This window comes from Nannobrachium achirus, assembly GCF_963921795.1.
Source record: "Nannobrachium achirus genome assembly, chromosome: 13".
Lineage (NCBI taxonomy): Eukaryota > Metazoa > Chordata > Actinopteri > Myctophiformes > Myctophidae > Nannobrachium > Nannobrachium achirus.
Genome location: NC_137833.1, coordinates 21,426,919 through 21,454,879, shown reverse-complemented (window position 1 = coordinate 21,454,879; position 27,961 = coordinate 21,426,919). Strand labels below are relative to the sequence as shown.

General features: G+C 41.7%; 3 protein-coding genes across 6 annotated transcripts in view; 2 read left to right on the top strand and 1 right to left on the bottom strand.

The window, feature by feature from the left end:
- The window catches only part of LOC308297563 (serum response factor-like), a 35,570-nt gene extending 27,699 nt beyond the window's left edge, over nt 1-7,871 (top strand). The window contains exons 4-9 of one of the 4 annotated variants that reach the window (XM_080741026.1): nt 96-257; nt 1,973-2,059; nt 2,618-2,812; nt 3,550-3,645; nt 3,975-4,051; nt 4,998-7,871. In XM_080741026.1, the coding sequence (XP_080597152.1) occupies nt 96-257; nt 1,973-2,059; nt 2,618-2,812; nt 3,550-3,645; nt 3,975-4,051; nt 4,998-5,093 (713 nt within the window). In that variant the 3' untranslated portion in view covers nt 5,094-7,871. Of the gene's footprint in view, nt 1-95; nt 258-1,966; nt 2,060-2,617; nt 2,813-3,549; nt 3,646-3,974; nt 4,077-4,997 lie in introns of all 4 variants that reach the window. The other 3 variants (XM_080741025.1, XM_080741027.1, XM_080741028.1) reach the window with 3 other exon arrangements.
- A 33-nt stretch (nt 7,872-7,904) lies between these two features.
- On the bottom strand, nt 7,905-25,560 carry fhip2a (FHF complex subunit HOOK interacting protein 2). The gene is made up of 18 exons (XM_080741016.1): nt 25,434-25,560; nt 23,975-24,132; nt 22,555-22,633; nt 21,814-21,983; nt 21,401-21,505; nt 21,166-21,288; nt 20,197-20,406; nt 18,236-18,432; nt 16,974-17,088; nt 16,756-16,832; nt 16,078-16,270; nt 14,310-14,473; nt 13,677-13,823; nt 13,487-13,577; nt 12,944-13,087; nt 11,949-12,089; nt 11,700-11,803; nt 7,905-11,262 (listed from the first exon to the last, which is right to left on the bottom strand). Exons 1-18 carry the CDS (start codon nt 25,438-25,440, stop codon nt 11,151-11,153), a joined length of 2,337 nt encoding a protein of 778 aa, XP_080597142.1. The 5' UTR covers nt 25,441-25,560; the 3' UTR covers nt 7,905-11,150.
- The window catches only part of ablim1a (actin binding LIM protein 1a), an 81,233-nt gene continuing 78,593 nt past the window's right edge, over nt 25,322-27,961 (top strand). Inside the window, exon 1 of the mRNA XM_080741018.1 lies at nt 25,322-25,451. Coding sequence (XP_080597144.1) covers nt 25,439-25,451 — 13 coding nt within the window. The 5' untranslated portion in view covers nt 25,322-25,438. The remainder of the gene's footprint in view (nt 25,452-27,961) is intronic.

Sequence of the window (27,961 nt, the reverse complement as noted above, 5' to 3'; positions counted from 1 at the left end):
TGTGCACGTCGTGCACACAATGTGTGAACGTCTGTGCATGCCTGTGACTGACTGCATGTCTGTCTGTCTGTCTGTCTGTGTGTGTGTCCCTCCAGCAGGCACTCCTCTCCCCCCTGGCACCCCCACCATTCCTCTGAGCCAGCTGCAGCAGCACTCCCTGGCCCTGCAGGGGCAGCATGGCCAGACCCTCACCACGCAGCACGGCCAGCAGGGCCAGCAGGCCGTGTTCCGCTTCCCCACCGCCGTCTCCCTCACAGGTGACTTAACCAGGGCTGCAACCAGGGGCGTCACAAGGGGGGGGGGAGTGGGACTGGGTTACTAGGGCCCAAGGTGGAGGGGCCTTCATTATTTTATACTTTAGCTATTGAAAAATGGCAGTTATACAAGCTCACAGCGTGGCACTGTGAGCTTGTAGATCAGCTATTTTTTGAAAAGTTGTGGCAAATCTTTGAATATATGTATTTTTTAAGCGAACATTTGTAACCTAAATTTTGCTTCTGGGGGGTCCCTGGAACTAAATATTTTGAGATGGGGGTCATATCATTTTGGGGGTCCTTCACATGAAAATGTTTGAGCACCACTGACATAGAAACAGGTTTTTCAAAAAATAGCAGATCTACAAGCTCACAGCGTGGCTGTGAGCTTGTATATCTGCTATTTTTCAATAGTTAAAGCACAAAATAACGCAGTGAATAATTGTACCCAGGGCCCAGAATTTGATGCGACACCCCTGACGGTTGATTATTTATGTTGGCTGTTATTCTGTCTGATAACAGAAAGATACATTGATTTATATACAATATATGTGCACTTTTGAGATGTTTTTATTTAGACAATTTCTTTTTTATTTTAGACTTTGTCTCACAACAGTGCCATGCAAAAAGTGAAAGTAGCTGATCGATAAGCTCCCAATGCGATTAATAATAGAGATCTATTTTCATTGTAGACTCGGCCTCAGGTCAAGAGTAGTTCACCCCCAAAATGCATTTTTTTTCTATTGATTACTCACGACATGGAGACTTGAGTTCAATAATATTTTTTGTTTTTTTTGTCGCATTCCTAAGACATAAATTTGATTATAGTAACCCTATAATCAAAGTACCCTAATGGTTTCCCCATCCAGGGTCATGCATTCAGGTCCCCATCCAGGGTCATGCATTTGGGTCCCCATCCGGAATCAATGGGGGTAAATTTACTATAATCACATTTTTGTCTTAGGACTCAATTGAACTCAAGTCTCTATGCCTATGGCGTGAGTAATCAATAGAAAAAAAGTCATTTTGGGGGTGAACTTCTCCTTTAATGGGTTAAAGTATCGATTATTTGTAATAATCGAGTAGTAGATTAACTGTTGCACCCTTACAGCTGACTGTGCCTCTGTCCTCTTTACACCTGGCCTTAACGTACAATGTATTTGAGACATTAACCTTACAGCTGGATTACATCTACAGCAGCTGCCGGTAAAATGTAATAGCGATTGGAATGGGTTGCTCTCTCTTTACCCCATGCGGTTGCGTTCGTCACAGTTCCGTTTAGAACAAGGGCAAGCATTTAGCAGGCTGGGCTCCCTCATCATGCTGTCATCTTTCATCATGTTATCATCTTTCTGTCATTTCCAATGACTTCCCATTTTTTGGAGGTCTTAGTCAGAGAGAACAGATGACAGAAGAAGCATCTGATACACATTTCTCTTTTACTTCAGACAGATCAGGCGAGCTTATAGCCGAATCCACTGTCCATAGAGTGGCAATCATGACTGGGGTGTCAAGCGACACCGCTGACCGCAACTACAGGGCAGCGCTCCATGGATTCGTCTATACATCTGCCATTTTAGATATTTATCTTTATAGTGTGAGAAGAACTACTGATTTAGAAGGCATTTGTAGAAAAGGCCTCAGGTCTTAATGGGTTTAGATCTGTGCGACTGCAACAATGTAGTACTTGATGTGTGTCTCTTTCTGTCAAGGAGCAGGGATGCCCCAGCAGCTCCAAGCCATACAGGTCCACACCACCAACAGTGAGGGCAGCTCAGAGATCCACACCTCCACCAACTCCACCGGTATATACACTCACACCCTCTAAATCAGGAGTCTTCAACAGGGGGTCCTCCAAATCTTTGTGTGATAGAAACCCTTTTTCTTCTTTTTTATATGAACCACTTGAACCCTAGTGTCCATATTCTGAGAACTTTAGCCAAAAATAGTAGATCTACAAGCTCACAGCACGAGGCGTGAGCTTGTAGATCGGCTATTTTTGGCAAAGAGGTTTGGTGTGATGTAGAGGGGGAAAAAGAGCAGACTAACAGTGAAAGCTCAAGTTTATTAACTATTGACGGTTCAAGTGGTTACAAGTATGAAAACACAAATTGACATGAATCCAAAATACAATGATGATTGTGCTGTCAAATGATGAAACTATATGGAATCTATAATAAGGTTGTGGGGGTCCCCGCTTCATGTCTGTCAAGGTGTCCTTGGCCTAAATTGAATGATGATCGCCATCTGCTGGACGAACATTGCAACAAACATGTCTTTTATTTTTCCTCTGTGTTGTGTCCACTCACGTTTCCTCCCACTTGTCTCCTCTGCTTCCTCTTTTCTGTTCTCCTCCCCATTAGCAACAGTGAGTCTCCCGGCAACCATCGTCACGTCCTCCGTGCCCACGTCGATGGCGGGTCACATGATGTACCCCAGTCCGCACACGTTGATGTACGCCTCCAGCACCATGGCCGACGGGGGGCTCGCCGTGCTCAACGCCTTCTCCCAAGGCCACTCTCCCATGCAGGTGTCCCACGCACAGGGCCAGGACGGGGGTGAGTCACCACTCCTGCACGCAGCGCTTTAGCTGGGCGACAGGGTCAGAGAATAACTGCAAAAAACTCTTTGTCAGTGACAGGTGTTTGGTTTTATATTATCTGGAGTAAGTGTTGCGTGGGAGTTATAGCAGGTAAATTGACAGTTACAAAAATACTGTACACTACTATACTTGTATGGCAAACATCACTTATCTAGTAAAATACTGTATATTAAAGCTGGACTGGAGAGTTTCCCGTTTCCACACTTGCCGTACATTGGTGGCCACAAGTGGCAACCAAAGTTAACTAGAGATGGGATGTATGGCTCTTTGAAGTGAGCCGGATCTCTGGGATCCATTCCTTTCAAAGAGCCGTTCAAAAGACTGGCTCATTTTAGTTATTTAGTTACCTAAGTTATTTAGTTACTTTGTAGATTTTGATTATAATTACAAATCACTTCAACCCTACTGTATATACATTTCAGCCATATATACATTTCCGCCATTTGAAAATAGCCGATCTCTGCTATTTTCAAATGATTTTTCTACATTTTATTCGTTGGAAAACTTGTGAAATGGGACATTTTGCATAATGAGTACTTTGGTACTTTAAGTATTAAGTACATTTTGATACCAATACCTTTGTACTTTTACTCAAGTACATTTTAATTCCGAACTTCTACTTATGGCAGAGTATTTGTACATTGCAGTACTTAAGTAAAGATTTTTTGTACTTTTCCCACCACTGTTCATTAGAAAGGAACGGCTCCCTACTGCAAACCGGATCCCATCGTTCATTTCAAAGAGCCGTTCAAAAGACTCGATTCGTTCGCGAACGTCCCAGCTCTAAAGGTAACCGGTTTGATACTCGTGTCACTCGCTTGTACCCAAACACTGAAGCTCATTGCGGTAAATGTACAGCATTTTAATTGGAGTTGATGGGCTGTTCGTAGGTTTTCAATCTGTTCAGCAATCCATCTCCCAGGGGTCTAGCACATTGTAATTGGGATAGACCTATATTTACTTATAGCACACAAGTATAAAATAATCGAAGTGTAGCCTACTACAGTAAAATTCCGGTTTGGGTGTGAAAAGCACAGTGAATCAATACTTCCTAACGTGTGGTCTCGCATATTAATTGAAGAATGCTAAAGAAGGTGTTTTCACTCTTGTCTGTTCAGGTGCAGTTTCTCAAGTGTTCCTCACGGGTCCACCAGGCACAGTACAGATCCCTGTTTCAGCGGTGCAGCTACATCCAGTACGGCAAGATCTCCATTTTACAAGTGAAACTCTCATATTCCCTAAGCAACCGGCATGCCATTGACCTCACTAAATGCATCCTGACAGAACACTGGCACAGGGAGGCTCAGGGTTTTGGCCTGGCTCCGCTATGTACTGTATGTATGGACGTGTATGGCACCTGGTTTATGCCTGTGACACAAAAACGGTGCACAAAACAAACAGCTCTTGAGTGTTGCATGGCTAGTAGACTGATTTGTACTTAGTTGCGTGATGGGGTCGCGCACTGAAAACGTCCGCTCTGCGAGCACACAACGCATTGCAGCGCAAAGCGCCGTGAGCTTGCATATTGTGGTGTGCGACACCAGTGCACAACTAAGTATAATTCAGTCTTCAGGATAATCCAGCACAGTCTTTGTTGTGGTGGGTCAAAAGGCTCATAGTCGATTCAAATTTGTTGTTTGATGATAATAATAACTCAATCTCGTAATTGAAATTATACAATGTTGTCTGTGTGTTGTGTGATTGAATTACAGCACCATGATTAAGTCATTTATGTCAATTATGTTTTGGTAGACTTTATAAGCCAACGGTTGTTTCAGGGAATACGTTTATAAATTATCCCACCTTATTTCTTCTTTCGCAATCTTTTTGTTAATGATTTGACATTCATATATGATGCCAATAAATGTATTTTGGCATTAATTGGAGACCATCGTGAATTTGTCATTACACACAACCCCTATATACTTCATTGTACAACCAAGCAGATGTAACAAGCTTACAATGCGAGACACTGAGCTTGTATATCTGCTATTTTATTTGCAGAACGTTTGCCTATTATTTATCTCTGACATGAATAGGGATGCGAGGGTTCATGTGGTTAAACCCATTAGGCATGCACAGACAGCTCTGCTGTGACCCCCAGCACCTGGTATGCTAATGAGGCTGTGGGTGTGTTCCAGATGGTGATTGGGCAGCAGTCGAGCGGCAGCAGCAGTAACCTGACGGAGCTACAGGTGGTCAACCTGGACGTAGCACAGAGCTCTAAGAGCGACTGACTGACTGACGGACAGAGCAGGTCCAGGGACACACAGATGGACTGACATCTCTATTTATTGATGCCTTCCCACATTTCTTTTTTTTTAAGTCACATTCAAGGGCATATGTGTGGCTGACCCTTGTGAGTATATGTTTTAGTATATATATTATATAAATATATATATAGTATATTCGCAAAAGCATAGAAATATATCGAGGTGTTCACTACATCCTTCATTGGAGCCTATTTTCTATACCATAGAATGTGTTATTTTTGTGTGTGTGTGTGCGTGTGTGCTTATTTTGTGGATAAATCTGTAATGGCTACATACTGCAGGTGTGACAGCTTCGCACCAGCCAAAGACATTCATTTTGACTGAATGTTTCAGTGTGAGTCAGTGTTTGTGCACTGCGTGTGCATATCTGGGGTTTGTAAATGGGTGGGGAAATGGATATTCACTTAAAAGACATTAGAATTGTAAATACTTTTTTTATTTTTATCAAAACCTTGTATTTGTAAGCCTGTTTTTAGTTTGTGCAACAGCATGTAGTTTTTTTTATGTAGCCATTTTGTATGTACATGCAACTGATTTGCATAAGGAAAAAAAAGGATTTACACATATATATGATATGTAAATTAATGAAATATAACAACATATGTTGATTTACTGTCATACTGGCAGGAGAGAGAGGTTTTCAGTACACTTCACAACTAAATGGAACGAGAATGCTGAATATTTATATGTTTTCGATTGTGACGATTCCCTTGTTGAAGGATGGAGTCTTTCCTCAGTGCAAACTGTTATGCATTTCTAGTTCCATTACTGTCTAGTCCATAGAGAACCATGAATGTCCATGTATGGAACGACCCAGAAGCATAATGTGAGGCTTCCTCAGGGAGTGCGTCAGTTATGGGAAAATGTTGACAGCACGGACAATCTGTCATTGAAAAGCAACATCTATCAGAGCCTTGGTTTCATATCAAAATACAGGCCCATCTTTCTCCACTCTTCTTAGAAAGGTACAAACTGTAGTTAAATACTTGAAACTCATATTTAACATGAGTTAATACAGTATGTATGGTTAACATGCTGGCAGTCCTTTGGACCAGATTTGCGAATTTATTGGTGAGTTACACCAAACACAAAACGGTGCCACAAGTAGAGCTAACAATTGGGTCTTTATATTTAACGATTTAAGTCAGAGATTACATCCTCTCATGAGCTGATGGTGCCAAACGACCAAGAATGACAAAGTAATTGCAAAGCAATGCATTTTTAAATGCTTCTAAATGCTGGCTGATTTTATTACATCAAAAACCTGTTGCCCTGCTAGGAGTACCAGACTGCAGCTATGAGTGACTTTACTTCTCTGTAAAGTTAGTATTCACTTCCAAATGGCATTGGATAAAACACTGTTCTTTTATCATAAATGGGCATAAACACTGTAAGATGGTGGTACTGCCACTTCAGTACTACACAACGGCATTGGTGTTTCTTTTGTATGGTGTCTCTCAATCTAATTTCCTGTAGTTTCACTACTGTGACATTACACTGGCATAGGATTTCAAAGTTTTTTTTTCACACACAAGATCGATCGATTCGGCAAAGTGATGTTTCAGGTGCTTTGAGAAATATATTTTTCCATTCAAATCTGAAGGCCCTAGCTGACTGCAATCTGTATGAAAATGACTGCAGCAATCATTTTTAAGGCTGAACCAAGTTGAGACCTAGAGCCTTCGTTCTGCACCGCAGTGCCTCTTTTACAATGGCTGATTTCAAATGACACGTTCATATCGAGGGAAATGTAATTGTTTTCTTTTGCAGGCTATTTATCTCACCCTAATTTGGACCTTTTTCCTATGTTGTACTGCCACTCCCCCGGGGGACATGAACATGTTTGTCTCAGTGTTACAGAATTAGCAGGATGACTGAGCAGGGTGGATTTGCAGCCAAAGAGAATGTGACGGGAGACAATGCAGCCATGCCAGCTAATGTTATCAGTGACTCCAGTAGAATTGAAAGACAAGTAATTTTAATGTTTGGTTGCACTCGCGTCTTACACTCTGAATATAGCAGATCTACAAGTTCCCGACGCGTCGTTGTGAGCTTGTAGATCGGCTATTTTCAGGTTGTATTTTCAGCATGCAAACAAGTGTAAAATCGGCCATTAAGTTGCCATCAAGGCCTGCCAAAATAAAATTGTTGACTAAATCAATTGTAGACTTAGCAGACTAAAATCTTATATTTAGTCGCCTAAATGTAGACTAAAACTTCAGATGACTAAAACTAAATGACATTTTATTCAAAAGACTGACTAAATCTAAATTTGCTGTCAAAATTAACACTGGTACCAGGACATTGTCTTGCGTCACTCATACCTGATTTGTACTTAGTTTCACGCTGGTGTCACGCACGGAAAACAGCCGATCTACAAGCTCCCAACACGCCACAGCATGACATGTTGATCTGCTATCTTAGTGCGACATGATACGCAAGCAAGTATAACTCCGGAGTTAGTCTGTGTATACGCCACCCTGCTCTGTCCATTTGATGGTGTTGGCTGACATTGTTTGCATAATGAAATGGTAAATATTTAATAGCCAATTTTACATTCATACATCGGTTTCTCCTAAATGATCCAGTTTTCTTTCTAAAATACGTTTTCTGGGAATTTACTGAGTGGTATTAGTCTTTTTTCACTTGTCATGAGAACGGTTACTGTTTTGTTTTAGGTTTTTATGTAATATCATACATGTACAGATTACTCTTTTGTAATAAAACAGAATGAAACATGAACATGAGCATTTCAAGCAGTGACAATGACTCCTATTGAAGAAAGCATTTTGTTTTATTAATGGGACGGAGAAGGTTTAAACAAAGCCATAATGTCCTGAATAGAATGTAATACTTATGCTGTATGGTAGCAGGGATAACCAGGGATGTCTTAAGAGGAATAAATGAAGCAATGCCCTGAGTGCATGAGAAAAGAACTGCAGTAATCACTTAAATTTACCCCTAGAAGCTGTGGATGCATGAAGAATTGAGCATGCAACCTTAAACATAAATTATGCATTGCACAATGACTGAAAACTCAAACTGATAGTGAAAGAGAAGCCCAAAAAATACAAATAAACACACTCCCATTTCACCCCAGAGTAAAGCAGCAACAACAGGATATGAATTAAACAATGTATCCACATGATACAGTGATTGGTCTAAGCTGAGACACAAAAAAAACATTGGCATTAGTTGTGATACTGATGTTCTACAACTACTTTTTATGCCATTAAGACTTGGAACGCATATCTGTGTCACTTTAGATTTGAACCACTTTAAGCATTATTTTATGCTTTAAAAATTGAAAAATAGCAGATATACAAGCTCCCAGCGTGGCACAGTTCCGTGCTGCGAGCTTGTAGATCTGCTATTGAAAAATCTTGAACATTTGTGCAAGTCTTTGACCCGATTCTATAAATGTCTTCTATATCATTAGTTCTCAAACTTTCATGTCAAGGACCCCCAGCATTTGGCCACGGACCCCCATCTCAAAATGTGTTGTTCCAGGGACCCCCAGAAGCAGAGATTTGAGTTACTTTGAAAACTATATATTCAAAGATTTGCAAATATAAGACTAGCTTGTATATCTGCTATTTTCTTTATAGTTAAATGGTTAAAGTGGTTCCAGGTCTTAAAGGAAGGAGATACAAGTCCTGTACATCTTTACACAAACCCAACACAAAAGATGACCCCACCCTACAGACACAACTGAGCCCAAGCGAAGCAGACATCCCATAATGTGTCTGTTGTAGAAGTCTTCATAGAGACCCACAGTGTGAAGTAAGACATCGTATTTTTCCCCGTCAAGTGTCTCAAGAAGAAAGTGTTCGACAGCACAGAAATATCATTGTCCGCTTTCTTTGTTACCAATGAAAAATAAAGACGCATGCATTACACTGGGCAATATCACTATTGCTGTCATACTATATATATATAATATATTATATAGTACATATACAAGACAGGTTGGAAACAGTTGATAAAAAATGTGCATGACTAGGAATAAAAAAGAAGTTCTCCTTTAAAATAGAAACGTTTCTCCTGAAAAGGTACACCTTCGTTTCATTTTTTTTTTTTTTTCTCTTTTTGGTTAATGAAAAAAAGTGTGTTCGCATATGTACAATTATGAACAAAGATGAGGACAATGTGCAAATCCGATTTCATGCAAACATTTGCATAATGCAGCTTAGGTGCTTAGATGTGGGTTAGTGCATGAGTTGTGTGGTGTGTGTGTATGATGGGGGGGTGGGGGTGAAGTCTCATAACACACCTATCCTACACCTATTATTGCACACAGACACGCTCAAACCCAAACACACACTTAGCATTCATATCACGGTGACATTCAGATGGGAAGCATTGTGGTGAGCACCAGCATAAGTTACATTTTAGACTGAAAACATGAATGGATGAGTAGCGTGATGAGGTGACACTTTGATTCAAAGTTACCAACACCCTCACAACAAGACACCAAAACTATATAAACACACGCACCGAAGGTTCACCACCTCTTCATCAAAGACCATGGTGGAGGAACAATACTGTAATATACCTCATTGGAAAGTATGACATATGAAGATATTTCGCAGGTCTATTATTTCATATGCGGTTGAAATAGAATATTTTGATTAAAACCGTAACTACAGTATGAAGTAGACTGAAGCACACAATGCAATGATCAGGATCTGCCATTTACATCACTGCTTTGGACATGAACATCCTCCCCTTACATAGAGGGCCACCATCAAATGCAATTTAAAAAAATATATGTAACGGTAAAGCAAACACTGGTATACTCGGTGATGAATGCAACATGTATGCATTTGTAAAGCAACAACAAAAATAACATGGATGTGAGCAAAAGGTCTCTTTCCAGTTCCACATTAAATATGCCAATTTGACACCCCATCAAAAATATAAATTCTCACACTTAACAAGTGCAATGTATAGAGAGGTCCATGTGCAAATTCACATACTGTATATTTATCTAAAGGATATCCACATTTAACAAAATGTGATGACTGGTGACATCTGATCTGTGGGTGATACTGATGAGATTCAATGTCTATATACTGTGACAGACTAGGTTGAAGAGCACTAGCAAGTACAACCAAAGAAAACGGCAAATTAAACCATAAGAAATAAGCATTTTCTTAATCTGTTAAATTTGTATTTTGTTTTCTATTACAAAGACGTAATAATTTGAAAGGCAACCTTAAAGCAAAGGAAATAAATAAATAGGAGGGCTTGGCTTTTAAATCAAAACACGAGTCTAGCATCTTGGATACTAAAGCTCCATTTCACAATTTTCTGCAAATGTTCTGCAACAATATTAAGTAAATAGTGGATAAACAGGACAGAGGGCATTATTCTGTACAGCCTCTTGACTCGTCAGACAAGACAACACACGAGGGTTTAAGATAAAATGTTTCAAAAGGAAACAATCTCCTGTAACTGAAAAGGTGTGAATTCCACACTAAGGCATCGACGCACACAAAACAGACACCAGAACCAGAAATAAATACACATACACACAGACACAGACACACAAATCTCTTTTCTCCATTAAAATATGTAAATAAGGGGCTACAGTCTCATTTTGGCTAGTGAGAAGTTTGAGAGGAGGACAGGAGAGGGACGAGAGAGAATAGAAAAGGTGTGGGTGGTGATACCTCTGCTCAAATGTCCAGAAACCTCACTTCACCTTCATCCACCCTCCTGCTCTCCCACCATGGCCCCCTGCTGGGCAGTGTCTTCGCTGTGACCTGCCCAGGGCTCTTCCCTATGGGGGGAGCCCGCCCGGGGGGCCGTAAAGGGAGGGTTGATGAAACTCTGCGCTCCATGTGGTTAATAATAACAGTCTTGGAGGGATGACCAGCTAGTGGTGATGGATTTTGTTGACCCTGTGCCACCAAATACCTCAAAAGCCCCCGAGGGCACAGTTTGGTCCTGGCCCGCCCGCCAGCCAGCCTGGCCAAGGCAGCTTGGCCTTGGCAGCTAGGCTAGGGGGCGAGAGGGTTAGGGCGAGGAGGAGGCAGTCGCGTGGAACTTCACGAAGGCGATGGCGGCCAGCTCCTTGCAGAACTCCTCCAGCACGATGACCCCTTCCAACAACGTCATGTGGTCAATGCTGTTATGGTGGGATGGACAGGCGTGGGGTCAGAACAACACTCAATGCACAACGTTGGTCTAGATCAGTGGTTCTCAACCTTTCCAGGCCGCGACCCCCCCCCCCCCCCCCCAATAATCATATTTTAACTGGGGACCCACCACCCTACGAGCACTAAGAGTTGAGGCATAATAAAAAAATGTATGAACTAGATCTACATGCTCACAACAACAGCGAGGCGTTGTGAGCAAGGGTCTAAATGGACCCTTGCAGGTGTGTAACTCAGAGTGTACAAATGGAGCCAAATGGAACCAATAAGGGTCCATTTGGTTCAATTTGTACACTCTCAGAGTTACAGTAAAGGAGTACTTGAAATTAAAGAGATTGAGAACCGCTGGTCTAGTTTAACCACTGTAATCCTGGCATCCCCAGAGATGTAACGTTTAAGAAGTACTCACTTGATACCCTCTGGCTCCAGACCCAATAATCTCTTCCTTACTAGCAGGAGTTTGGGTGTGAAGTCTGGGATACGCTGAATTCTCAACATAAGATCTCCAACCACCTTATAGATAAAACAGTAAAAATAAACCGCAAGTTTAAATAAACAGAAAATGCACTCATTCGATTCCATGCACATAAGAGCGCTCTCCGAGCACCAACTATTATCAACATTGCTGAGCATGGTTATCAATCCAGCTGTGACTTACCCTGACAATGACAGAGAACAGGGACCTACAGCCAGGGGCCAGGTTAATGTAGGGGTCCAGCAGATACTCGTGCATGTGGGGGTGAGGTAACAAAGACAGCTTGGATAGCACAGAGGTCACCTGTAGGTTTACATCATAGGGCTGCAAGAAAAGAATCAAAGTCAGTTTATAGCTATGCCCCCTTTCACAAAAAAGCACCTGATTGTAATACGTATGCTAATTGGAACACTCAGATAGTAATATTTTCCACAGATAATTATCATTTGTCAAGCACAGTGTGATCCAAATTACATGTCATGATAGTTGGTTAGAGGCTCTTCACAATAGTGTGAATTTTACTGTGAAATATTAATTATCACTGTATCGTTAAGTAGAGAACGAGGAGCGTCATGGCCGGTCATGGCGCATCCCCGGTGCCGCGCGTTTCCCTTCCTTCTAATTTAATTTCCTTGACTCTGTCATGTAGCTGTGGTGTCGCAGTGCAAAGCGTTAGCATTATACGTAATACACATATTGTATTTATTTATATTGGCTTAAACAGGATCACAATACTGTTGTTTCACAATCATAACTCATGTTGAGTCTACCTTGGATGGCTACAACCGTATGCTTAATGAAAAAATCCTTTATACAGAAAGAATAGCAATGGTATTTTAAATGCCTCCTACATGCTACAAAATAATCCATCCAACGTCACAACCTTCTTCTTCTAACTGATAAGAAAGTCATTTTTGATAGACACATTTTATACTCATTTAGCCTATACTGCCAACCGAACTGAACCATATTTATAAATGCTGAATAAAAAAAGAACCCCGTCTGAATTAGTTATTTAATTATGCCTGAGAAACTTGCCTCAACATCATTTGCATTTTAATTGGGTTTAGAGACCCATTTCCATAAGCTTATTTTGCAAAGATGTTATTAAATTTAATTCAAGAATTACTCTATAAATGTCAGACTTTGAACTGTCAGTCTTATGTGGTATGACTCACCTGATCCAGGATACGTCCCATTCTGTCAAAAAGGACCTTGAGGAAGTGGCCCTCGAAGAAGGGGGTGTCCAAGTTACACTTTTCAAGAGGCTTTGGACTCCCTCGCCAGTCCCATCGTATACACACCCCACAATAGTCCTTGAACTGAGGAGACAGAAGATGGTCTGTTATTAATACGTACACATACATTGGAGGATTTGTATCCTATATATAGTGTTGGTGCTTTGATCACACAGAAACCTTTTGCTAACCAAGAAAGAACACACCACTATGAACTTAATGAAAATAGAGGTTGAGATATAAGGATCATGGATGGAGGGATGAATCCGGGCAGAGATGAAAGGGACAGAAGTACATGTGAGAAAAGGGATGGAGATTGGAGAAAGAGCTTTGGCGAGCTTAAATATATTAGACGGTAAACAGAAATCTTATTTTTTTATTAACTTTACATATTAATTTGGGGATGTTTTACTCCATGGCCTTCTTAGCTTTATTTCCAATTTATTGGTGACATCTACTAGTAGACATTGTGATCAGTCTGACCTGTCTGTGGGCATCTCGTAGGTAGGTGTCGTAGCCTGTGCCTTCCACGTGATACGATGACTTGGCCTCATCAGGCACCAAACACAGGAAACTGCAGGAAAACGTAAAACATTATACAACTAAAAGCAAGACGGGAACAATTTGATATTTCATGTTAGGGGTCGCATGATGCCAGGAACAGTGTGCACACCTGTTGACTATCTTGTGGACCTCCGTCTTCCCGTCAGACTTTAGGTGGTCAGGGCTCTGCTGTGGAGAGGAGCTCAGCCAATCAGAACCGGACAGTCTGCTGTCTGGAGAAAGGTCATCTCCAAACAGCGGGTCCTCCTCCAGGTCTCTGTGTCGAGAGAGGATGAAAAACATGCTTCAATATTCAGAACCCATTTTAGACGCCAGGCCCATTCTAAAGAGGCCTTCTAAAACCTAACCTAAAGCTATAGCAAATACTACTGAGTGTCTCCTGGATTGAAAGGTATAACAACATAATAGGTTACAACGGGTCTAAATGGGTTTACACCCTTGCATGTATGTTTGTGAACCCAATTAAATAAATTAAATTTGCTTATTTGTTATTTGGCTAGACGAGACTATTCATCAACACTAATTTATGACCGTCCTTGTCTGAAAAATCTCCCCCCCAGTTATTTTTATTGAACACAACACAACACGGCGTGTAGCACTGCTGGCACGGGTACTAGGAGGTGACAGATACACACAGCAGGTTGATATCAGCATTCACTTTATTTTCACTAGAGTTGTATCTGAGTATCAGACGAGCTTGTTAAGCAAGAGGCTGCGGACACGGATGGGGGTCCTTCCTTACACAGCGTCGTGAGGCTGGCCGTTCTCCAGAGGCTCCCTCTCCTCCTGGGGCTTGTTCTCCAGGTAGTTCCTCTCCTCCAGGCTGCGCAGCACCAGACTGTGGAGGATGTGCTGGCTGGGCTTCTGGATCAGATGCTCAAACAGACGCAGCGTCATGATGCTGATCTGATGAGAACAAATGAATACCAAAAAAAAAAAAAAGTACAGGTTGGATTAGGGTGCTTCTTGAGGACACACTACCTAGTGACTGCACCTGTTTCATGTAACACTATATTTATTTTCATCTATGTGGTTCAAATGTTATGTTACTATTTTTCCATTATCTATTGTGTTTTATATACTGTGAAAGGGCGTCCCTGAAAAAGAGCTTGCTCTCAATGGGCTTCCCTGAATAAAGGATAAAGAAAGGGAGAAAAAAGATGTCTATGTTATAAATCCAAGTCTACAATGACACGTTTAGTGGGTAAAGATTCATTACCATACCAGCCAAGTGCCAACATTGAGTCTCTCTATTTTTAACCCTTTCTCCCACTATGCTCCTGATTGGTAATTTCTCCCATTATAATCTCCTGAATTCATAGTGATATTTTCAGTTTCTGTCGCAACATGATAATCTTTTCTACCTACTGTCCACATCAGAGAACACAATGTGTTTTGTCAGATATATTTGGATTGAATTAGTTGAAGTAACGGTCACTCACTAACAGTCCAGATCAGTCTTTATTCTGTGTTTGCCTTCATTAATGCCCATTTTATGAGCCATGTATTTATGTTGTTTGTCTGTATTTGTTTTAATGTTTTAGTATTCAAATAATATATAGTTGATGAACACACTCATGGTGAGATAATAAATCCACTATTATAAAGAACCGGAAAAGACTGGACACCTTTTTGTATGAGCACACATCTACACAATCAGTTACATCAGCAGCTAGTAGCATCTAAGAATAGCACTTTGGCACTACAATTAGGTCAAAAACGGCTTTATTTTTCCCACTTGGCAAGTTATTGAATTCACAACTCTGCCTGCCAGGAGGTTGATTCTCCTTAAATGGATATACATCCACCCCTCCCAGCTCCCACCCATAATAGATGGATCCATGAAATCTTATATTGCATATGCTTGAAAGAATACAGTTGCCCCATATAACAGACCGCATTGGCACCTGTATTACACTAGGAGTCATAACAAGTAACATGTAATTGTGTTGTTAACTAACTGGCCAGCCTACAGTATCTCCCATCTAATTTACGGTCAATGACACAATCTAGCATGATGATGCAGACTCTGTAGTGTTGAATCATTTTATCCTTCCTCTTTTTTACAAGGTCTTCCTGGCAATGATGGCTCCTTAACACATACAGTACATACACTCAGTAGGGTCATGCAAATCATACTTTCTCTCTCAAGTTTGCACGTATTATCTTCGCAGTTTCCCTGAGTTATTCCTGATGTCTTTGCGTGCCAGGCCCGAGTTTCCCAGAGATATTAATCAATTACATTTGATTAAAAACAATCCAAAATCGGATCGCCGCTGCATGGATGCCAATACCCTAGAAAAACACAGCCTGAGGTCCACAGGCATGCTTTAAAAGGTCACGTGTTGGAACCGAGAATAGATAAAGCTAGTTTGCCAGTCGGATGATTTGGTGGATAAACATCTACCGGTGATGGGTAAACGAAGTGACACAACAAGATATGACAACAAAGCCTAAACTCATTTGTTGGGTCCATGCCGAAATCATGATGACATTCATGTGGTCTGTACCTCATCTGACAGGTGGTCGCAGTGTTCTATGAGTCTGTGTCTCAGAGGGTTTCCAGTGATTGTGGCCAGGGTCTCTGGTTCCGTGTCCTCCCCCAACAGGAAGTAAACCATCTCCTGGAGCAGCGCCTCCGACGTCACCTGCCTGATGATCCTGTTCAGCAGCGCCGTCGAGGTCAGGATGCCCACCTCAGACCTACGTACGCCGGGACACCTCGTTACTGACATGACACTTAGAAAGTACAGCCAGATCTGCTATTTTTTTTAAATCTGGAAAGCTTGTGCAAGTCTTTGAATATTTCAAATCCTTCTAAGGTTTTTTGAAAAAAACTATGTTTCTATGTCAGTGGTGCTCAAACCTTTTCACGTGAAGGACCCCCAAAATGATATGTATTTGGCCACGGACCCCCCCATCTCAAAATATTTAGTTCCAGGGACCTCCCAGAAGCAAAATTTGAGTTAAAAATGTTTGCTTAAAAATATATACATTCAAAGATTTGCACACATTTTCAAAAATAGCATATCTACAAGCTCGCAGCGCGGCACTCGGTGCCACACTGTGAGCTTGTAGATCAGCTATTTTTCAATAGCTAAAGTATAAAAGAAAGGCCCCTCCACCTTGGGCCCTAGTAACTCAGTCCCACTCCCCCCCCCCCCCCCTTGTGACGCCCCTGCACTCACGTCTGCATAAGCTGAGGCTCCATGACGGTCACAAAGAATCGATCCCTTACCGCCCTCGCCATTACTGCAGCTGCCGACTGGAGGAAGACAAATCATACAACATTTAGCCGTGGGTGAATTTTGTTAACAATAACAACATACTTTTCCCCCACAGCAGTGGAGTACAATACATCAACAAAGCAGATTGCAGGATGAGTCAGCAGGAATGGAACTCGAACCTTCTGAGCCTCTTTGATGAGCTGGTCACAGTAATCAAGCCATGACAGGAAGGAGATGAGAGCTCTCTTTCCTGTGAAGACAGCAGCATCCTCCTTCAGGTTGTAGACATCCAGACTGAAATGGAAAAGAACATCAGGCCAGAGGCTACGTTTAGCTGGCTCTGTTCCTCACTACTGCTCACAATAAGATACTTTCAGTCTAATCGCTGTGTCTCAGAGGTGGGCTGTTTTGGTTGGGTTGTCAAATTTTACTACTACAAATTTTACTACTTTTACGTTCTAGAGGCACACAATGGGTATTTTGCCAATTTCTGACATCCCAATCGGTTTACTCATCTTGTATAGTATAACAGACAGCATGTGAAAAAGTATCAGAACCTTTTTTATGTCTCCAAAGCAAGCAAATCATAAACCCTGAGTTAACACTTGGGTCATTTTCTCAGACCTTCCACCCCTTGCTCTAGAGACTGATAAAACCTTTTTTCACATCCGATTCTGAATATCTGGGTGAAGTCCCTTTAAGACTTGATTGATTGAACACTTTATTAGACATAAATGTAAATAGCACAGATACAGTCCTGGCGACTTGTTTCCATGCTACAGCAATGTCTTATCTTGGACTGGGGAAGGCCTTTTGAATCAAGCCTACCTAAATTGTTAACCACTTCCAACTCTGTGTACCCAATTTGGTCATGTCATATGCTATTTAAAAGAATTAAGACACTTGGCAAATATAATTAACATTGAGAAATCATCAGGCTTCTTCTGTCTTTTCACTCTGTCCAATCATCTAAATCAGGGCCGGGGTCTTCAACAGGGGGTCCTCAGAGTTACTACAGGGGGTCCTCCAAATCTTTGTGTGATATAAACCTTTTTTCTTGTTTTTTTTTTTTTATATTAACCACTTGAACCCTAACATTCATATTCTGAGAACTTTAGCCAAAAATAGCAGATCTGCGAGGCGTTGTGAGCTTGTAGATCGGCTATTTTTGATTAAGAAGTTTGTGTGGAGAGAAAAAAAGAGCACATTAATTACGGAGTGAAAGGTCAAGATTATTAAGTGTTTAAGTGGTTAAATATCTGAAAACACAAATTGACACGAATCCAAAATACACGGATGATCGTGCTGTCGAACGATGAAACTATATGGAATCTACAAAAAGGTTGTGAGGGGTCCCTGCTTCATCTCTCGATCAGCTAAGGGATCCTTGGCCTGAAAACGTTGAAGTAATCTAAATAAAAAAAGGTGAAGAGAAACTCACCCCCAGTTGACAGCCTCCACCGTCTCTATGTCCAGGGGGTCCATGGACTGCGGCAGAGCCTTGTAGAAGGAGGCCAGCCTGTCGGTGAGGAGCTCACACAGCTCAGTGTTCTCTATCAAACACTTGGCAGCCGCAGGCTCTGGTAAACTGACCAGCAGCATCAGGCCCTCGCATGCCTTCACCACTACCCTGCCATCCTGAATGGATCCAAGAGAAAGGATTGTGAGCAATGAATACACAAACGTGCATGGGCTACGTGGCAGTATAAAACACACCCAAACTCCACTGAGAGGTGTGTGTGTGTGTGTGTGTGTGTGTGTGTGTGTGTGTGTGTGTGTGTGTGTGTGTGTGTGTGCTAAATGTTTTGGAATATTTTCTGAATATTGGCATTCAAATCTCGATTGAGGATTCAGGGGTTTTGTTCGAAAGTTCTTCCGTCCATACAGACAGCTTGACTGGGGCTAGAGATTTACTACAAAGAGTTGTGAGAAGGGCTGGGCCAACCACTAGGGATAGATCGAAAGGTCTAACTTTGATCAGCAGCTACTAGCTACTCCGGAACAATGCGTTATTTCCTCAGACGGCACGTGGCACGCGAAGAATTAACCAGAAAGCACACAGCATTCCCCCCTCCACTAGAGTCGACTTGCTTGAGTCTCTTTCGATCTGCTTAGTCAGAAGACAGAGAAACCCTCCGATGTGACAGAACAGTCAGGCAGTCTCAGTGAACACCAGAACACAACCGTACCTAATGTCCTGTTGGTGTTTAACCCAAGCTCATCTAGCTTATTTTCCATGGACTGTACATTTGCTAGCAGAATGCCTGAAAGAGTTTCACATGCTAGTATGATCAACAAACACTTTTGGGAATCGAATCGCCAGCTGACTTTTGACATCACAGACGACATTCTGGAGAACTAGGGAAGCATGTCGGGATGCAGAACCGGAAAGCGAAACAAAACTCTTTCAGACATTCTGCTAGCAAATGTACAGTCCATGGAAAATAAGCTAGATGAGCTTGGACTAATGGACCTTCGGACTTATGGGCAGTCCCCACTAAGGTAAAGTAACTCTACACAATTATACACGGTTGACTTTGAGCAAATACGATACATCTGTGCCTCTACACACATTTGCAAGGTTGACTTGGAGACACCGGTGCCCAGAGTGTTTTTCTAGGCATTTTTATTTGCAATGGGTCAATTATTGTGAGTTTTCTTATTTTCCATTAATATCCTAATTTTGTTCTGGCAGTGATTGGAAAACCCTTCCCAAGACTCACCTATCAATCAAGGTTGATTGAGTTGATAGCAATCATAATTGTTTGTGGCACCTGGAGAGAGTGGCTTTGGCAGTCCAGGCAGGGTGAAGGAAAACAGTGACTAGAGGCAAGACGATATTCTTTCCCACGTTCTTGCTATTGGATCTAATTGGATATCCTGCCGAATACTGTGTGTGAACTTCATTTCCATTGTGGATTCATAAATATATTTTCTGGGTAATGGATTTTGTTGAGGTCGGACTGTGCAGAAGAATTCAACTGGTGAGTATGCATAGACTGATTTGGAATATTCTCTTTTGGACATTGGGCTCATTGTTTGTTTGTTTTTTCAGACTGTGACACTAAGAACAGCTGAAACTTATTTCCCACTGAGAGACTTTTGTTATTCGTTTATGAAAAGCATTATTTTATATAATTTTCTTTTGCATATTAAAATAAGCTCAAGTTATTTACTTATTATTTTATTGATTATTCTGAACTGACCCTCCCACCTCCCTCACTCACTCCCTTGCTATAATTGGTGCTATAAAGCATTAATACGTTATGAGACCCTTAATAGACCTAGGCCTGTATTCCTTATTTTCAAATGTGTTTTTGGGAAAAAATGGACATTCAAGTTCGTTCAGAAACGCAAACGAATTCTAAATGTTGCATGCAGCAGTGTGTTGTGTGTACTAACTGGGCTCTTGGTGAGGTTGAGCAGGGAGGTGACCAGATTGTAGTTGTTACTGCTATTGTTGTTGTTGCTGGTGGATGGACTGCAGCTGGCTCCAGCATGAGGCTCCTCTGGAGTTGTGAGTGATCCCTGGCCTGTGTCTGGGGCAGAATGGTTCTTTGTCACGCCCGCTGCCCCTTCAGGACTCTTTGTCTCGGGCCTTTTCGCCTTGTTCTGCAAGTAACAAAGATCAGATAATGTCAAGTAAAATATAAAGTGATACCAGGTGTTCTGTCTACTAAAATGGAGTTGGACACCATCACGATTCAACACCATCTGTCCATCTCTATGCATTTGTTGTAAGGCTACCTACCGTTCAGACGTAAAACTAAGAAAAACTGTCTTTTGTGTCTTTAGTTTACTCCAGTGATGTCACTGGACTAATATCCGCAAATATGAAAACTACAGCATTATGTTCTGTGTTAACAGCAAAATAGCCATCTCGACTTCAGAATAAATCAGGTTGATGCAACCGCGTGCCAGACCGACGCTTGCCCGCAATATCATTGTGGAAATTGTAGGAACACAGAGGCTTCAACAGACATAAAGTGGAATTTAATGTCAATAGAGGGTATGCGTGTGACATCATTGTACCCGTCAGTCATGTGGAATGCTTACTCAGTGGTAAAAAAGAGTCAGGAGGAGTCAGTAGGAGTGAGGAGTTTCTCAACAAGCGCTTCCAAACTCCAATGCTTCATGCTGCTTTATGTTTTGCCACTCAGCCTTGAGGAGTGGCATATGGTGCATATTCTTGTATCATGAATATTGTTATTTTCAAAGAATGATTGATAACCAGCAATTAACTGAAATAAAAATCAAAGGCATCATAATGTCCCTTTAAGTACCCGCCAACGGCTTTCTTCCACAAATCGCACAAACTGATAAATGAATCATTTGCGTCGTTTACGGCACCCCTTGAACCCAGTAACCTACCTCGAGGAAGAAGTTGACAAGGTACGGGTCCTGCTTCAGTTTGGCGCAGACTATGCAGAGGAACTGGATCTCCTCGTTCTCCGTAGGAGCGGTCAGCACCTCCCCACACAGACGGATCAGTTTCTGATAAGGCAGAGAAAACGACTTGCATAACCTGTCGCTTTGCAAAGTACCTCCGTTGGCTGGAACATCCAAAAAGGAAACACCAGTATCGTGACTGCAACGGCTCTCTTACCTGTACAGGCCTGTGGACGTTTATGTGGGGCAGGAGAGGCTGGCGAATGCGTCCAAGTAGCTTTGTGTAGAAGGTCAGAACCTGCTGCTTCATCCCTGGAGGACACTGATAAGAGGGGATAAAAATAAAACCAGCACCATTAGGGACAAGCGATTTACTAGAGGTACTCAGAGTGCCCCACCAAAACCGTTAGCCACCAAGAGCATTAAATCACAGCTCTGAAAAGAGGAACATTCCTAGCATGTCTTTACCATCTATGGAAAATGCATGGCAGAAAGCTAAAAAAAATATTTTCGGTGGACACCGATCACCAAATCTCACACCAAGTCTCCCATCAAGAGAACTTCCAGTTATTGCACAGTTTTCTAGACAGTGACATCCTTCTATGGCATCTATTAGCAGGGCTGACTTACATCTGCCTTTCCCAGTGTGTAGAGTGTCTCCAGGATTTTGTGGTGCAGGAGGTACTCCATGCAGGGCCCGGTCTCCCCAGACTCCCTCTCCCCTTCCTCCTGGGTTAGGATGTCCAGCATCTGCTCCAGGTGGGATGGGATGTTGGTGTCGGTCACGGGGGCTTTGTCATCTGAGAAGAGGAAAACACAGAGATGTTAACACATCAGAACCTGGACCAGGGGTCTTTGGCCTGCTAAGGGGTCTTTGGCCTGAAAACATTGAAGACCCCTGATGTACAAGGTTTTGATGTGGTGGACACTGGACAGCGGACTGACAGCTTACAAGGTTTACAATATGTTTATATCTGTGGACATGCACTGTGCAAGTTTTAAGTTGTCAAGAGTAGAAAGGAACACAGACAGTGCCAACTTCCATTACGCATCCGACTGTGCAACGTGCCACGACTGGATATCTGTATCTGTAAAGTGTTACCAGGAGAGTGGCAATAGTAATTTAAAATGCGTCCTCAAACATAATAATATAGAATCATTATCTACTGGTGTATTGGTAGTATCTGCCACTTCAACAGAGTTGTATGAAATCTATAACGTTCGAGACAGGAGGAGACCCTGTCTCAAAAAAGCCTGGTGCCACGTTACACACAACCAAAATAGCAGTGCCATTACACACATCCGAGCCATTTGGCCCTCTGTTTTGTCTTTACTCTGTGCTGTTGATGTGCAGTTAAATGTTGTTCTCACCTGAAGTCTCTATGTAATAATGTGTTATAGCCTTCCAGTGATAGACAAAGTCCTCCTGCAAGGGCAGCGACGGGGCAAGCTGGAAAAGAAAACAGCATTAAGATAATGTGAACCAGGCAGGCAGTCACAGTGTAAACGGATTGCACTGAAGTCTGATATTTATTCAACCAACACATCAGGTCAATGTCTCGCTCAGCTTGGTATTTGTTCAGTGTAACATTTGAATGATGTGGTGTGGTTTGTTGCTGTGCACAACATTGGACTGAGGTGGTTTGCTGGGCACAGCAAACTTGGGAAGAGTCTTTTTCTTTTTTAATCTTTGGATTTTGAGCTGTATAAAGATGAATAGAATGGTACCTTTTGGATTTGTCAGGACTCGCGTTACTGCTGAATCAGTTCATTTACCCCCCTTGTTAGTGTGGTTGCTATAGGCAACACACTATTGTTTTATTTCATTATTTTGCCAGCAAAGTGAACCTTTTGTTAACCTTTGCACAACAGAAAATTGAAGCTTTTAGTCATGTTTCACACACTGTTGTCATGCCCTGTATGTATGTATGTTTATAACATGTATATAACGACTAATTGTGACATAGCTTTGTTGTTACACAATGCTGTACCCCCTCCAACTGTAAATATGTTCCCCTTTTTCAACTGTTTTTATTATAGCTTGACACTTGCTTTGGTAATGACAGTAAATGCATTTTTTTGCATATCAAATAAAGCTCCTTTGAATTTAATTTGATGTAACTTGGTAACCCTGAAACATCATGTTTCAGGGCCAGTAACTTGGGTCCATTTTCCCATCTTCAGCTCAAGTCAAGTGTTTTAATGGGGGGTCTTAATTAGCAATGTTAATGAGCTCGTCCTTTCAAAGAGAACAGGTTCCAAATAGGTTGCTACATGCTATGAAGCTAACAGCTACTAGTAGGTGGATAAATAACGTAAAAACATGTCTGGCTAACTTGTCCAGGGGAACTTCCATAGTTTATGCTATTTGCCCAACTTTAACCAAACCATTTCACATAAAGAGGTTCCAGCTGATTTAAAGAGGATATATGAATATTAGCTTGTTGTTGTACCTAGCTAACACTATCCAGCTGTTAGCTCAATTTTGATAGCCAATATGTCTTGGCAAGAAAACAACAATAGTGTACACGTTATTACAACACAGTCACATAAGCGTCAATAACTTTAACGCCGTAATAAGCAAAAGATTGCGTTAAAAACATGTTGTTTACGTCGATTAGCTCATGTTACCTAACTAAGGTAGCTGGTGTTAGCATTATGCTAACGCGACGTTGTGTTGTGTGAGAGGTCTTTGAGGGGGCCCTTGGCTTTCTTAAACCCACACAAACCAAACATGTTGACCCGAGGAGGAGACACTCTGAGACGGACAGCCGCCGAACAGAAAACTCACCGCTTCCACTGCATGCTGGAGAATGGACGTGAATTTGGAGAACATCTTGTTCTTGGACTGGACCAGCTTTTCGCGAGAAGACCTAGAGAATTCCTCTATCTTCTTCTTCCTGTTGCTGCCGCCCCGATCCAGGTTGGACGTCTCATGTACAGCTGACCCTTGAACGTGAAATAAGACGACTCAACAACACTGGTGATCAAGTCGTAAAAACCTTAAGCGTTGCAAGACTCCAACACTAGGCCTCCTCCTGGCACGACCCACTGTAAACACAACACGACGTCCGCTCTAGTCTACGTAACGTACCTCTACTACTGACTGGACACCGTGGCACTTCCACAGCCAAACCACCACCCTGTTTGATCCACCAGGGGGCGCACAAATACAAACCACCAGAGAGATGGAGGAGGCTAATCAATTAGGCACAAGTAACAATCAATGCATTTAATTAGTAATGGAGGAAAAAACACCTGGCTGTCAACTAGGTTTCAATTGTAGAAATACGGTAGGTCCCCATGGATTCAAAGAGGCAGGTAATTTATCAAATTAGAAATATCCTGCTAATTTACACACAGACAACATCATTATAGGTGTTATAAGAAGAAAGGGAGGCAAAGGTAGGCCTATAAAATAATTCATTCTGGGGGAAAAGCTAAAACACTTTTTTACTTGGTTTGAAGTTACAGTTTAATTTCCACGTTTAAGTATTTTATCTGTTGAGAGAAGGCTTTTGTGTTCAATAGTTTAAGCTAGTAGGCTAGGATTATCCATAATTCACATCGACCATAATCAGTGGATTATTATTTATGGCATTCATAAAGGGGATTGAGTGACAGTAGCCTAATGGGACCCACTCATGCTCAGGTTATTTGGGCGTATACATTACGGCAAAGATTAGATAAAACGGTAGAGATTTCTCTCATAGCCTAATTATTGTGTGAATCCGTGAGGCAGCAGCAGCACTGGATGTAAACTTTATGATTCAACCAGCCATCATCGCAGTATCATTTTGACTGTCTACAGCGCAACCAGTCACCACAGGAAAGGAAAAAAGTAGGCTGGCCGACTCAATTCCCCATCAAACATTTGAAAACCCTTTGTCAACATGGATATAATAAGGGATTTTAGAATGGTTCAATTCGTAACTTTATATCCCGGGCTATTTGTTCAACATCAATAGGCTAAAGCACCCTGTCTTAAACTATAGTGGGGAAAATAGCGGGGATGCTGTCTGTTCCAGGACACGCCCTGTCTCTATAAAGTGGTCTCTCCATCGAGCATCGCCTGCTCTTCCAAATGCAGCCTAGTAGCTTCTCTAACTCCCCATCGTCTCGTCAATGATGACTTCAACAACACCAAAGAACAGATAATATCACTCAAGTCGCCGGTGACCTTCGCCTTTCAAAGCTACACTGGGGGGATCGTCCAAAATCTCGGCTAAAAGAAGGACGGCTTTACCTACCGGGCATGTCTGCTAGAGGTGAGTAGCCTGTCTTTTGCCGCAGAAGCCTTCATCTCTCGGTAAACGGGAATAATAGAGGGGAAAACACTGTTTCTTTGCGGGTTCTTGGCTCTTGGGTGAAATGGAGGGAGGGGGGGGGTAGTCTATTTGCGTCGTCTTTTGGGACTATCGGGCTGTGGTAATGACACTGTTATAACTGGGTTACTTACAGACAGTCCATATGCTGAGAAATGAAACTACAGCCTCCTCTGCTGCAGGCAGCTCTGCTGTTACACAGACAGCCCACAACTTCACATTGTCTCAACAAACAGTTTGCACTCTGGAAACCTGTAACCTAAAAAAAAAGAAAAAGACAGACTTGATTGACTTTTTCACTTGTCATGATGATGGCATGCATGAATGATGGGCCCCCTCTTTTATTTCTGTTTGAGATAAATAACGTGACTGAACAATTATGAATATTGCATACCTGGCTTGCAGTTGCTGCCACTTAAAACATGCTGTTTTTATATCTTTCAAACTTTAAAAAATTAACTTTAAAAGTAACAAAAAAGTGAATATTCTAATAATTCAAGTAGGCTATACATAATATATATCAGTGTAAATTATATATTTGTTTGAGCTGTAGGTTACTTTTAGATCAGTGGTTTTCAATCAGTGGTCAGAGGACCAGGTGGTCCCCATCTAAATGATTGGAGAGTTGGTAACCAAATGGACCCTTATAGATCTTTAACTCTTGAGAGCGTGTGTCATGCTCTCAAGAGTAAAATTATTGTAAAACACCTGCATTACTCTATTTACAAGATGTCTTCACAATTAGAGAATGTAGAAGAATTTATATTTTGATTAGCGTTGGCCTGTTATCTCTCCTATGGTACCACATCAATACAGCATGGCATTGTGAACAAAACCTTATCCAACAGCAACAAAAGTTTTGGGTCTGAGAGGCTACATCTCATCTAATGGTGGTCTGTGGCTCAAACACTGAATAAATAATGGTCTTAGATATGAAAAAGGTTAAAAACCACTGGCCTACAGCAATACACACACACACACACACACACACACACACACACACACACACACACACACACACACACACACACACACACACACACACACACACACACACACACACTGTTCAGGAAGGAAGGATCGATCTGAACAGGTTTTTGTTTGTTTTGTTCTGTGGTGGGTCTGAGCATGGTGACTGATTGTGTTTTCTGCTAGAAATAAAGCGCCCCCGGCTGTTTCTGCTACACATTATGATCCGAGGGAGGGACTGATGGACTTAACAGCTCCTGTAGGCCTGGATGGAAAGAAAGAAAACACATTAACATGGCCTTAATGGTATTACTGTATATTAGTATACAGTTACACTATGATTTCTGTCTTGTTTTGTCAATTTAGCTCTGATCTGGTTATGGAGGGGAGATGTCAGTCTTTTTATATCGCAGCCTCTCTGGCTCTCTCTCTTCAGGCTCTTTGGAGCCTGAAGAGAACCTCTTTCTCTTCAGGCTCTTTGGAATCTGAGGTGGGGTGGCTTTGAACTCCTGTGTCAGTTGATGTGGCCCACTGCATCTGTTCTGCCTGGCTTCTGCAGTGCTGGAGATCAATGGTGTTCGGAGACCACTGGTTTGACAGTCCCCTGTGGTATATTGACCTGATTAGCAGCCTTAAGCTGCTGCAAGAAGGTGATCGTTATTCATGAGAAGTAACTATAGGCGTAGTTGTGGAGTAGAATGAAGCAGAGGTTATTATGTGTGGGTCACAATGAATGTATGAGGAGTTATTTGATTATCACAGATGGAACAATGTTTTATTATTACATAGATGTTCTACAAGGGAGTGATATGTGGTTTAAATGCTACATACAGTACTATATTATGTACATACAACTTTACACGTAGGCCTATCTACATTTAGCGGGTGTCAGTTTGAGCCAATGTCACTGAATTATCAATCTTTTTTTTTCCCCTTTGAATTTGCTACTGGCTGCTGAATCTGTCTTGAGAGATTACTGAAACATTAATGACCCCAAGTAGGCTATTGTTCAATTAGTTTAACCACTTTACACAAACCATCCTAGTGGAACGCTGTGGAACCGATACAGTATTTCACTTTTATGCAATTTTGTTATGATGTTGGAGGTCAAATGTCACTGTGACCTCATATCCGTCCCATTCTCATGAAGGTGGTATCTCAGGAATGCCAGGAGGGAATTTTCCCTGGCACAAACCTCCACTTAGACTCAAAGATTAACTTTGACTGAGAATTCAGTGGTCAAGAGACGGCCAAGATCACAGTGACCACACAAAATATATACCTGTACTGACAACTTACATTTCAAGTCTTCACATATGAGTCTGTAGATGATCTAAACTGCAATTAGTTGGTGGAAGCATACAGCAATGATGCGGTTATTTCTAGTTATTTTGTGTTGTCAGCCATATTTAGTTATAGTATACTTAGCTAAATATAAAATCTAAATGTTAAATTGTTAAGAATAGTGTCTCATTTTACCTACA

What these genes read in the sequence shown, in the direction of transcription:
- fhip2a (XM_080741016.1), bottom strand. An exon ending in TACGAGATGCCCACAGACAG is followed by an intron (nt 13,088 to 13,486) that starts GTCAGACTGATC and finishes CTGTCTCCTCAG; the next exon opens with TTCAAGGACTATTGTGGGGT. An exon ending in CTGGAGCCAGAGGGTATCAA is followed by an intron (nt 11,263 to 11,699) that starts GTGAGTACTTCT and finishes CCACCATAACAG; the next exon opens with CATTGACCACATGACGTTGT.